General features: G+C 47.8%; 1 protein-coding gene across 1 annotated transcript in view; it reads right to left on the bottom strand.

Annotated features, from left to right (window-relative positions):
• LOC119456640 (uncharacterized) overlaps positions 1-13707 on the bottom strand; it is a 47697-nt gene that overhangs the window by 8573 nt on the left and 25417 nt on the right. The window contains exon 15 of the mRNA XM_049669000.1: positions 13310-13588. Within this exon, the coding sequence (XP_049524957.1) occupies positions 13310-13588 (279 nt within the window). The remainder of the gene's footprint in view (positions 1-13309; positions 13589-13707) is intronic.

The raw sequence follows: 13707 nt of genomic DNA, 5'->3' as shown, positions 1-13707 counted from the left end.
TGCGTGTTCGTCGCCGTCGCCGTGTGGGTCCGTATAGAGTCAACCGGCGATGAAATCGTCGCCGCGCGCCGTACGCTGTATGTGCGAGTGAAAGAGCGCGAGGGACGCGCGCTTTCATGGGGAGCGAACGCACGGCGGAGAGCAAACGCGGCTTCTTCCGTCGCGCGAAAGGCCGTGGGGGGATGGGAGGGAGGGGAGGCGACGGTTGTGCGCAATTATATAAAAAAGTTGTCGCAGTTTCACCTGAAAGGTGAAGCATCAATTGCGATAGCAAATTTGTAGAGAGCTATACGGAGTAGTGATATTAGCTTTATCAGCTGTATAAACTTGGACATGCAGCAGCACCGGCAACGCGCAGAACTGTTGTCGACGCCATCGGCGTTTTGCCCGCGTTCGCTCAAAATGCGTGCGGCGTTGGTGACTGTTGCCGGAGCCTCTGATATAAATAGGCACTTGGTGCCGCAGCTAAACGTCGCCTCCCTTCCCTCCCCCTTCCCCCCCTCCCCCACGGCCTCTCGCGCATTTGCAAGAAGGCGCGTTTGCTCTACATATATGGTGATTGTAAAGGAGGAAAGAGACGCCTACTTCTGCAGCCCTTAAGGAAGCACGGCGCAGAACGCGCGTTTGTTCTCCGCCGTGCGTTCACTCCCCGAGAAAGAGCGCGTCCCTCGCGCCCTTTCACTCACACATACAGCGTTCGGCGGCGCGCGGCCTTGGCGCTGAGCCGTGCTCCCTCAAGGGCTGCAGAAGATAGCGCCAACCTTTCCCTTTCCCTCAAGAACCACTTACCGCGCGGCCACGATTTCATCTCCATTGACGTCATACGGAACCTCACGGCGACGGCGACGGCGACGGCGACGCCGACGGCGACGGCGACGCCGACGGCAGAAATCTGCTTTTGAGTGTCCATATAATTGCTATCGCAATAAAACGTTGCGAGGCGAGTGTCCCGTTATGATCTCATCGAAAACCTCTGAGCCGCCCCCAGAGGCACTGGCAACAGTCACCAACGCCGCGCGCGTTCGGTGCGAACGCGGGCAAAATGCCGACGGCGTCGACAACAGTTATGCGCGTTGCTGGTGCTGTTGCATGTCGAAGTTTATACAGCTGATAAAACCAAGGAGGTTTAAAAAATTGCTGGAGTGGCAGCACCCGCAGGGTCGCACCAGTACAGGTGAAGCCACAGTTTGCCTATACTACTCTGAAAGAGGGCCGTGACAGCTGAAATATACTAGCAGCTCACGTCTTTTTTGGTCAGTTATTGCACATGGTAGGCTAATTTCAAATTAAAAGCTCGAACCTTTCGCTTAAAATATTACCTCTGGCTGTGTTTTCATATCATGATGTGCCATAAAATTTGAAAATAACTTAATGCTTTCTTCTGAAAGCAGTGACAGAAAGGAGACGTCCAACGATATCTAAACGGCTAAATTATCCACCTAAAAGCAGCACGGAGTGTGAAGAAAGTGCGTCGTATATTCCCCGCAATTTCCGAACGTTATTTCTTGCCTATGGTAAGATGGCGGCGGTCCGGCTTGACTTCTGAGACGGCAGCTCCACTCCAGCATTTTTTTTTTTTTTGAAACCTCCTTGGATAAAACTACTATCCTTGCTCCGTACAGCTCTCTAGTAATTTGCTATCGCAATTGATGCTTCGCCTTTCGGGTGAAACTGCGACATTTTTTATATAAATATGCATTTGGTACCTTAGCTAAACGTCGCCTCCCCTCCCTCCCTCCCGCTGCCGACGGCCTTTCGCGCGACGGAAGAAGTCTCACTTGCCCTCCGCCCTGCGTTCGCTACCCCTGAAAGCACGTCCTTCGCGCGCTTTCACTCGCACATACAGCATACGGCACGCGGCGACAATTTCAACGCCGTTGGAGTTCATGCCGAATCTCACGGCGACGGCAGAAATCTGTTTGGAGTGTCCATATAATTGCTATCACATGCGAATTTCCTTCGCTTATGGGCATGCGAGCTGCTGTTGCGACGTCGCAAACAAATTTGTGGCGCCGCCTGCCGGCAGATGCAGAAAGCAGCGTTTCAGATAGGGCCGCCGCTTGTTCCAGGAGCGGGAAACACGGCCAACCTTCCCTGACCGACTGCTTTCTGTAGCTGCCCGCAGGTGGCTGCATACGTTAAGGCTTGCACAGGTGCGGCACCAGCTCGCATTCCCATAAGCAAAGGCAAATTTGCGCTTTTTTCTTAAAACACCTGGGAAATAACTGTGGAAAGTCTTACATTGAACGACGTGGACTCCAAAATGCGATCCTTCTGCAAAATGTCAGCTTGAAGAGCTCAGCGGTAAGCGCTAAATCTTTTTTTTTTCGAACCAGTTAAGCGAGAAACCGTTAAACTAATGCCGAAAGTTTCAGAGTAGCTGCAACTTCAGTGTGTTTAAAGGAATACCGAAACTAGTTTCAGGCTGAGGTGCACAATGGAATATTAAATCTACAAAAGAATAAGGCCTGCTGCCGGAGCCCTCATTGTTGCATAAGCAAGAAGGGTATAATTTAAAAAAGGTGTTCTGTGGTACCTTCAGCGTACAATGCCCTGCACAAATAAAATTTTGACGCTATATCTGTAGCCTACACAGAAAACGGCTGGCAATATCTTATAAAAAAAGGGGTTGTTTTGACGTTTCTTTTCCAGATCGATGATCTCAGTCACTTATCATATACGTAAACAGTTGGCGTCTGGTGTGCCTTTTCGACTGCTCCTTGAGGCAAAACCACCAAGAAGCAGAAACAAAAATATAGAAATATTTACGGTTTCTTTCTCTAGGTGGTGCATTCTATCTAAACGAGAGGCACTCCATACACAAATAAAAATGCTCTACAAATTTTGTGTCTAATGTAACGAACTTGAGTGTAATAAAATCAACCTAAGGAATCGTTTTATTAATCAAAGCTTCCGATTGTTAAAGTGTCAGTTAAATATTTTTAAGGGTGTCTAAGCCTCATTTCGGCATAGCAATATTTTACTGCAGCCACGAAGGAAACTAAGACATCAATTGGAAACTGAACTACATGCGTCAATAGTCATAGTTCAACTACTTGCGGTTTTTTGCTAACGTGACACACCCTCAGCAACCTATCCGAAAGTGGTAATGTGCTGCTGTTGTGACGGCCATCTATGAGGCTAGGTTCAACCCGGGCACACGTACCTCGACGTATTTGATGGCGTGCGTGAAGCGGGCGGAGATGACGACGATGAAGAGGATGCCGAGTGTATGTTCGTAGTTTACGCCCGCGCTCACAAAATGCACGACCACGTGGACAAAGAACACCACCATGCACGACGCCAGTAGAATTAGGTCCAGCTTGTTGTAGTTATCCAGGTTGACGATCTTCTGGCCGTACGCTGACAGCTGCGAATCCCCAGGCATGGAGAAAATCTTGCACCTCGAAAACGGTCCTTTATTAAGAATTACATTCACCCTCTCGGTAAATTTCATGGACCTTCGTCCACGGTTCTATCATAGCAGTGAGTATTCTTTTCACTATATATATATATATATATATATATATATATATACGATCTACATCGTCACATGTGTCAGGATAAAAATAATGCCCAAGATGAAAATGTAGGTATACAAGGATTAACGCTACAGCTGTCTTTTGATGCCTTATTTTAAGGCACACCGACTTTAAATATATGTTCACAAAAAAAAGAAAGAAAAAAAAACGCGAATTCTAAGTATGCAGGAATTCCTCGTGGTATATCTAAAAAAGGTAAATCTGCAGTCATGTTGCATGTATCGTTTCCAAGTTTCCAGTTTTCTGTTTGTTCTATGTTCACGCCGCCCTTATCAGGGGCCGAATTCTGACAGCTTTGTGTTCAGAAATTGTATGTTTCATTTGCCGGCCACATTCGTTAATACTGTAAGAATATCTTTTCGAATAGGGGCCTCAGTTTGTTCTTGTTCCGCTATCCCATGGCGTAATGCGGTGGCTGCTATGTTGGCTTATTTGTATGCGATCTTGGAATACTGGGGTAGCGCAAAGGCGGCTGTACTAAAACATGCTCCTCGAACACAAATATCCGGCGTGAATTTTATATTAGAGCTTTCGTACTGCAATCAGCAACACTTAATCTTCCAGTGATCAATCTATGGTCAATCTAATAAACGCAACAGGCCAGTCTTCTAATTAAAGCTTGGGACGAATTCAGAAAAGTTTTATTTCGCCAAGTGCGTTTTGCCGTGCAACTGCGTTAATAAAATGCCCATCGGCAGGATTGGTAGGAGTTTTTTTTTTTCCGAGAAATTCTAGGCTCATACCTTTTTCGGGAAATATGGGCCCAATTTCGTACAAGCGACCACCAGCCCCCGCCGGAGACAAAACACAGAAGTTATAAGCTCTCCTTAATCGATAACCTGATCGGCGATAATTACAACCATATGTGCACTGCTTCCGCTCAAGCGGTTATTTTCGTGATAAAGTCTGTATTTACACTTGAGGGCTAATATTTGCCACTGTTCATATAAGTTCTGATTGGGACGGATTCGTCAGTGCTAAGGAAGCGCTATACTCAAACTGAATTGTAAATTCTTATATGCATAGTTTGTATCGTGCTGACTACGCATGCATCGCAAGTATCAGCTTGCGTTGACTGACAGCGCGAAAATTACGGCAACACGTGCCTGGGGATGTCGACGAATAAGTATACTCTGGGTGTTCTCTGAATAGACGTTTTTTTCGTTCTTAGATTCCGTCTAAACGATACATGGTATGAGAAGTGGGATCGCTCAATGAGTGTAACCATGGCAATTCCGAGCAATGGAACTAGTCAAACCTGCAACTTTCCGGCAACATCGCGAATTATTGGGACCTGTTCATCCAGAAGTTTGACCTATTGCTACAAGCGACAGCATCTACGAAATAACCAAGGTCAGAAGCTGTCAAGGCTGCGCTGCTGCTGAGTGTAGCTGGCGACGGTGCACTTCAGATGTTTAACAACTTCACCTTTCTGGGGGCGGAGCGCAAGGATGATTACATGGCGGTGGTGCGGAAGTTTAAAGATTACTGTCAAGAACAGCAAAACGAAGTCTATGAGAGGTACATTTCCCGGTCAAGAAACCAGGGCGAAGCTGAGCCCTTTGAGCATTTGCTCCGCGACCTACGAAAGCTGTGCCGAAGCTGCAACTTCGCTGAATTAACCACGACCAGGATGTCTTCAGTTTACGTAACCGCAAGTTGCGGGAGAAGCTTATCGAAGTGAAAGACCTTAATTACGCTAGTTATTACAAAACAAATCTGCAAGGCTGCTGAACTGGCCAGCCAGTAGAACAAGGCGTGTGCTCCGGCGAAAAGCACAGGTCATGTCGGTGAAAATGAGTCAGTTTAAGTGCTTGAAATGCAACGGGTCGCACGAACGAAGCAGGTATCCTGCGTTCGGAAAGACGTGTTTTGTATGTGGAGGCACCAATGTTTTTGCGGCATGTTGCAAGAAAGGGCCTGCAGTATAGGCGAAGTGGTCAAAGTGCAGGACAGCTTCGACATCGTCGATGTAAAAACTTGCAGTGTGAGAAGCTCGACGGATTGGATCGTCAACGCTAAAGTGCCCCACCAGAAGGCCTTCTCGAAAGTAGACACAGGTTCCGAAGTAAACTTGCTGCCTTACTCGACCTATCGGAAGTGCAGGGGGTGCAAAGTGTGAAGCCAAGCGACCACCAGCGGCCATACAGCGGTGACACCATCAAACCTTTCGGTGTTGCGACGTTGCCAGTGACCATGAAAGATCAGTCGGTGAGTTTAGGTTTCTTCATAGTAAAAAGAGGCAACCAGACAATATTCGGACTATGTGCAAGCGAGGCGCTCGGACTGGTCGCGAGGTCAGTCAATACAATCAACGCTAGCACTACCAACAAAATATTGCAGGAATTTCTTCGATGGGGGCGAAATGCGAAAACACCCGTGTACTTAGATTTAGATGCACGTTAAAGAACCCCAGGTGGTCCAAATTTCCGGAGTCCCCCACTACGGCGTGACTCATAATCAGATCATGGTTTTGGCACGTAAAACCCCATAATTTAATTTTGCTGGAATTTCTTCAACTGCTCCATGAAACAGGCAGTGTTGCCAGTCAGTTTGCGATGGTATTACGCACTAGTTCGATGCCTTTAGTACAGCCAGCCCGGCGCGTACCCTTGACACTACAAGAACCAGCGCGGGAGGAGCTGGATCGCATGGAACAGGATGCCATCATCACGAAAGTGACAGAACCAACGGACTGAGTGAGCCCGCGTTATATTTTACGTGAAAAGGACGGTACACTACGTGTGTGCATTGATCCTAGGCATCTAAATGAACGCCCGAAACGTGAGCACTATCAGATGCCTAAGCGTGAAGACAATGAGGCTGACCTCTCTGGCGCTAATTATTTTTTCTGCCTCGATGCGAATTCGTGATTCTACCAAATTCCTTTGGAGAGCGCCACATAAAAATCAGCATATTGGCACGCCCTTTGGTCGATACCACTTTCTGAAACTGCCCTTCGGTATCTCCTCGGCTCCTGAAGCGTTTCAAAAACCTTTGAGCGAGATTTTTACAGGGCTTCGGGTGTGCGTGTCTATGTAGATGACATCCTATCTAGGGCGTTACTAAAGAAGAACAGGACACACGCCTTCGAAATACTTGCAACTGGCAAAAAACGCCTTACCGAAATGTCGCAGCCAGCGGTCAAAGCAGCAGTGCACAGGTGTTGCCAATTACTTTGGGAAATGCATTCCGAATCTGGCAGAAAAGACCATTTCTCATGGAAAAAAAAACACCAAGTTTGAATGGTGGGCCAACCACGCGAATGAATGGACCACTGAGCTACCTGCCCATGGCTCAGCGGCGCACCTTTGTTGGCTGCTTTCGATGCTGCCAGGCAAACAAAACTTTCTTTTGACAATTCTAAAGATGGACTGGAAGCTGCACTTCCAGAGCTTCACGGTGACAGCTGGCGGCCTGTTGCGTATGCACACGCGTGATTAATGACACAGAGCAAAGATATTCGCAAATTGAAAAACAGGCAATGGGCATACCGTTCTGGTTTGAAAAATGTCACAACTCTGTATATGGGTGTAAGTTAGTCATAAAGATAGACAACCGACCAGTGTTAGCCAATGCATTCAAATGAATTGGCAACATGCCACCGCGTCTTCAACGTTTCTTCATGCGCTTACTGAGCTACGACTATGTGCTTGAATTTGTACCAGGGAAACAACTCATGTTGACAGTCATGCTGTCAAGGGTGACGCCTATCAACCACCCAGGGCACACGACTGGCCCGACAGACGAAATTGAGATTCACGTGATTGGCGCAGTCTCTGACCTGGTAAGCAGAAAAACTATGAATCGCTTAATTGCCGCAACTGCAAGTGATGCGCTGCATCAGCGGCAGTGGCAATCTTGATGGCTGCGCGAAATATCTTGCCGCTGAGCTGTCATTAATACAGGGAGGGATGCGGAAAGAAACAAAACTAGTTGTCCCAAAGCCGATGAGGGACGAAATGCTTCAACGTAGACACGAAGGACATCTAGGCGTAAAAAAATGCAAAGCACGAGCCCGACGATTGATTGTTTGGCCCGAATTTATTGCACATATTCAAACTATGTTGAAAAGTTGCACCGTATGCCGTAAGTACGCACACAAGCAACCGAGCGGTTCGTTTATGCTCAGACCACGCCGGATCAGGCTTGCTACAACGTCAGTGGTGATTTCTTTCAACATGGGGGAAGCTCGTAATCGTGTGTGTTCGATGCGCAGTCAAATTTCCTGGAAATGGAAAATGTGTGCGACACCACGTCGAGCACGGTCAATGCCGAATTGAGTTGCATTTCTTACGCGATATGGAATCCCAGTAGAGGTATGCCGTGACAACGGGCCCCATTTCGCCTCTCATGACTGCCACCTTTGCGTTCAAGAACTAGTTCAAGCTCGTGACATCTTGTCCTGCCTTTCCAGAGTCCAATAGACTAGAGGAAAAAGACGTTCGGATAGTAAAATGGATCATGCAAAAAGTCGCAGGCCTGCGCGGCAGGCGCAGCACAGTCACAGCGTAAACTGGTGGAGCGGCTCAAGAGTAGCTCCAATTTGGACACCACGCACAACAGGGTCTTCGCGGCAGTCTGTTCGCCTCGTTTGGACGAGAACGATCTGAACTGTCCGTTCGGCGTCGACGGCGAGCTGCGGCTTGTAATGCTCTCTGCAGAGCAGCCTGCTTAGCCCGATCAAGCCTTACACCTGCATCTTACATGTCGGGCACGCGGCGTTTGCAGGCATCTTAACTAGATGGCGTCACCATACTGACGGAGGCTGGCGATCGCATTGCGTTTTTTTTTATTGCGCGCGTCGTCTGAATGGCATCTCATCGTCTGCGCCTACGCACGATGCGTTTGCAGGCGCCTTCACTAGATGGTGCCACCATACTGGCGGAGGCTCGGATCATCTGCGCCTGGTTTAAAGGGTATTTAGCCGGCGCCCCATAGCAATCGCTCGCGTGGCTAAGTGGTAGAGTATATAGCTCCCACGCAGCGAGCGCGGGTTCGATCCCGGTGGGAACCGGGTACTTCTTTCGCATTTCCAGCGATGGCGGTTACGTTAGCCGGATGCCGTCGGCGGAGGCGGCGGAGGCGGTGGCGGCAGCGGCGGCAGACGAACCAACACGAACCATGGTGAACCAACACGGCTATTGGAACGAGCCCATACCAGCCTACGCTGTAAAAAAAGAAAAAAAAACCCGAAGAAAATGACGACTTCTGGCTGCGTCTGCTCAGCTGGAGGACGGTCGCCGCCCAGGCGAGCTGTTGAAAGGCAGGAGACTACGAACCAGGTTTCCAGACCAACTCGCCACCCCGAATTTTTGTGTTTAAGCATACGCAACTTAACGCTCAAAAGAAGGACCTATCACTACTCCACAAAGGGGAAGCAGTAAGGACCCGAGATAAAGCGTGAACCCGCAACGCGCACGTCATGAGGCTGGCAGCGCCGAGGTCCTATCGCGTCATTACTGAAGATGACCAAGTGTTCCGTGGCAACCGGAGACACCCGATAGCAATGCGTGACCCATTTCGACGCAATGACCTCGACAACGATGAGCCGTGAAGCCAGGACGACCAGCCGAAACATCACCAACTGGGGTGCAAGCAAAACCGACTCAACTTCCAACCCCGCCCCCAAGACGGTCTGAGCGGCTAACTCGTCACCCAAGACGGCTGCAGTACCAAAATTTCAATCACGCTCATCGTGTATCTCGGCTTTAAAAAAACTATCAAACAGAGGAACAAGTGACGTGCAGACTACGCATCCGTCGCACGTATGGGCTTGCAGTGCCTCACAGCGTGAAGATTACGGCAACACGTGCGTGTGAATACCGACGACTATACAGGGTGCCCCAGCTATCATGCACCAAGATTTAAAAATATGCAAATGCCATGTAGCTAGGCAGAACCAAGGTAATGTTGTTGGCCGTCGCGTGGATATACTCATATTATTTCTTGCATTCCGCCTAATGACATAATTAGTCTAAATTATTTAATAAACTTCTCAAATATTATAATTTGATGATAAGTCTCCGTGAGAAAATTGTAGAGCAATGTCAAAAACTCCCGATACAGCTTTCTGTTGCTCAATACGAGCTACATAAAAGTTTTTCCTAGCGCGAAGATGCCCGCGAAAAGACGCAAGATTGCCGCGCGACTGTCCGCTCGATGCACTTTGCGTGTATTTGCGGAAATCTTTCGGAAAAGCACTTTTATGTAGCACGTATTGAGCAATAGAAAGCGGTATCGGGGGTTTTTCATGTTGCTGTACAATTTTCTCATTGAAAATTTTCATCTAATTATAATATTTGAGAATTTGTTGAATCAAGTAACGCTAATTCTGTTATTAGGCGGAATGCAAAAAATAATCTGAGTATCTCCAAGCCACGGCAAACAACATTACCTTGGTTCTGTCCAGCTACGTGGCGTTTGGATATTTTTGAATCTTGGTCCATGATAATTAGGACACCCTACATATTGCCGCAGCCTCTCCAGCGAATCGTCTATGCGTGGCAGCGGGTAGACGTCTTTCTTCGTGACTTGGTGTAATTTGCTGTAATCGATGCAGAAGCGCAAGCTGCCGTCTTTCTTTTTGACCAAGACCACGGTTGACGCCCAGGGTCTGTTGAAGGCTCTATCACGTCATCCTCTAGCATCTTCGTCACTTGCTTTTGAATCTCTTCCGTGTTCCTTTGGAGCTACATGGTAGGGGTTTTGTCGAATCGGCCTCGTGGTATCATCCATGATTATACGGAGCTTGGTCAGTGGTGTTTGTTTGACCTTTGACGTAGTCGAAAGGCAATCTTCGAACTGGTTTATCAGCTCCAAGAGGCGCTTTCGCCCGGAAGGCGACAGGGTGGAGCTGACGTCGACAGACAAAGGTGTCGAGGCCGCAACGGTCGTTTGTCGACGTTGTACAGCCTAAAATGGGGGTGTTGGTCTTCAAGCAGGCCTGGACGTGGCGTTGTAGAAGGCTATTCGAAAGCCAGGTCTGGTTACTGGCGAGCGCAAGCTAGAGCGTCAACAACAACCACTACTCATCGTCGTCGTCTTTTCCCAGACATCGAAGCGCGGTCATTTGCCTTCAGACATCGAGGCGTGGTCATTTGCCTTCAGACATCGAAGCGCGGTCATTTGCCTCATAGCGATGCGCTTGTACTCATCGAGCCAGTCCTCGACATCTTCAAGAGCATCGCCATGGAAGATTGCACGAACCCGATGCTGTTCAAGAGTCACCTGGGAAAGGCTCGTCGCCGTCTGATAAGAAGAAGGGAGAGTGGCCGATGGTGTAGGAACTGCCGTGCTGGTGGGAGTCGCAACGGGAGGGAATTCTTGGCTCAGGCCGAGCAGGTGCTGACTGAATCGGTGGACTGGAGTCATTACGAGAGGTGGAGCTTCCGGACTGTGTATAGGGGGGGTTGCCCGCATGAGGTTCAAGGCTCCAGCACCTCCACCAATGTCGCCACGTCAAAAAACAAGAGGTCGCACACCACTGATCAAGAGGAACAGCATCAGGGCCGGTATTTTGTAGCGATGCCTTTCCGATGCTAATGCCTTTCGCGCTTTTCGCGCTCGGTCAGTGGTCAGAGCGACGGTCCACTCACGTTATCAACAGGATCAGCCGGCCATCAGAGGTGAATTATAAGACTAGTATAGAATAAATCATAAGGGCCCATTCACACTTGCGACTAGGCGAGGTCGCGCGACCAAGTTAGTCGCAAAGCGATCAGTCGTAAGTAGTCGCAAATGGTCGCTTTTCTAGAAATGCGACTGTTTCGGGCCAGTCGCTCACTGCTCGATTTTTCAGTCGCGCGACCGCAGTCTCAGAACAGGTGAACTAATCAGATGCGAAGGAACAGGACGTCCGTATACGCTGACGCTTACTTTACGCGGCGACGACATTTCAAGCAGACATGAACGGCATATCGTGAGACATTTCGGTTTAGCAACTCGTCGGTCACATTTGTCAGTGTGAACATAGTTCGTCTTGAGTAGCTTTTTGGTCGCCAGTCGCAATCGTTCCAGCCACGTCACTAAGTCGCAAGTGTGATTGGGCCCTAACGCATCGCTACAAAATACCGGCCCTGGTCGCCCTTTTAATATTGCGCGCTACTGCGATTTCTTCACTGCGCCTTGATAAAAACGCTCATGCATACTCGCATTATCCTTTTCTTGATTGGAGTACAGGCGCGGCAATATGCTCTGGGCGTTTCCTGAATAAACGTTCTTTCGTTTTTCATTATCATCATCATCATCATTTATTAGACGCGTAAAGGCCCTTGCAGGCATTACATAAGAAGGGGGGGGGGGGGACAACGTTCGAAAAATGATGCATACATCAGTCATCTAAGTTGTCACAAAAATGAAACATTAATAATAACGCTCCAGCACAGTAAATACATAAATAAAAACATTAGATTGAATACGCTCTGACATGTTGGATAGACATAATGGGGGGACAACGTTCGATAAATGTTGAAATACATCAAGCATGCTGAGTTGTTACAAGAACGATGCGTTAATATATTTATTTGCAACATATCCTGCAGCGCCGAAGCATTACAGCAGGAGAGTGGGTACCGATAATAAAAACAAACAATTAAGCAAAACGGACAAATAGTTCAAAGTATGATTATAAAACGAGGCATTCGTAATTTCAGAAACTGTTATACAAACCATAAAACAGAACACTGCAAGAACAACTCTATTAATTACAAGTTATTGATCAGATGAGCGAAGTGGACACCGGCAGCTGCGACCACTTCCTCTGGTAAAATGTTCCATTCAGATATTGTCTTTGCGAAAAAAGAGTGCTTCATGTAATTTGTACGACATTTAATTTCTGACACGGCAAATCACACAATTATAAACAATTAAATGAATGCTAAGGAGGACACAGTGGTTAGTGCATGTGTTTCTCTAACATCTCTCGAAATTATTTTGGATTTCATTTATTGACAATGAGTTCAGGCAAAGAATTTAATGTTTCGTTATTGATTAAACGCCGTGGTAGATCCATGCAAGGGTTGTATACTGAGAAAGTTAAAAAGGCGGCAAGAAGACCTGGCAGTGGGCAATAGAAGAGTTCCTCGAAGATGAAGGAAACTGTAATAGAGGTTGTGGAAAAGACACAGCTGGGTGATTTTTCGGCGCAAGAGCAGAGTGGTTAGGCCAAGTGGTGGCTTGACATTTGAGATACTGGTGCAACGGTCGTCATTAGAAGAAATGAAGCGAGCTGCACGATTTTGTATGGATTCCAGAGTATTAATTAGATAAGTTTGATGGGGGGCCAGATGGCAGATGCGAACTCAAGTTTCGTGGGCACGAAAGTTTCGTAAGCAAGTTTGCGGGCAGATGGTGGACATACCGCAAGGGATCTCCTCAAAAAGCTAAGGGATTTTGTTGAGTCAGCGGCTATTCTAACGCGTGATCACTCCAGTTAAGTGAGCTAGGTATTTTGAGGCGGAGATACCATTATGAATCTACTTTTTCAATTGCTTTTAAATTAAGTTAATGCATAAAGGTGAGGTTAGAGTGCTTCCGAGATAATATTCGCGAACTTTTATTTTGACGTGTTTCTGTCCTGCATCCCACATCCAGCATCTTGCATCCCGTCCAAACGATACACAGCAACAAACTCTTGTTTCGACACCATACTTATTTGTTTGTACATTGAAGTTTCTTCTTCTTCAAAAAAATACGGCAGATTGCCTTTTGTGTTTTAAAATTGTTAATCGTATAAAGCGAGCGCGTTGAGTGGCTGGGGCACGGACCATGGTGACGACCTCGACGAAGAAGGCCACCTGGTAGATGAACTCCACCATCATGGCGATTGTGAAGAATCGCACGTGGCTGTAGATGGCGGCGCGCAGAAGTCCCACCAGGAGCAGCACGAATGCCAGAGTCGTGTTGGTGATGATGACCTCGTAGCAGTCGTGCTCGAACAGGTCCATGAGGCGTTCATTGAGCGGCTTGATCAATTTCTCCGACTGAGACACTGAGTCGTCGTCCAGCTCGGTTTCCTCGTGGAGTGGCTCGCCCAGCCGGTCCTTCTGCAAACACGTCACAGCAAAATGCAACATAAACTCGGCGACGAATTATGAATGCTGGGGAATGTAACTCTGAATTGTAACATGTATACACGCGCGAAATGTTGAAAAGTTGATAAAGT

This window comes from Dermacentor silvarum, chromosome 6, assembly GCF_013339745.2.
Source record: "Dermacentor silvarum isolate Dsil-2018 chromosome 6, BIME_Dsil_1.4, whole genome shotgun sequence".
In the NCBI taxonomy this organism is placed as follows: Eukaryota; Metazoa; Arthropoda; class Arachnida; order Ixodida; family Ixodidae; genus Dermacentor; species Dermacentor silvarum.
This window is presented reverse-complemented; position numbering and strand designations above follow the sequence as displayed.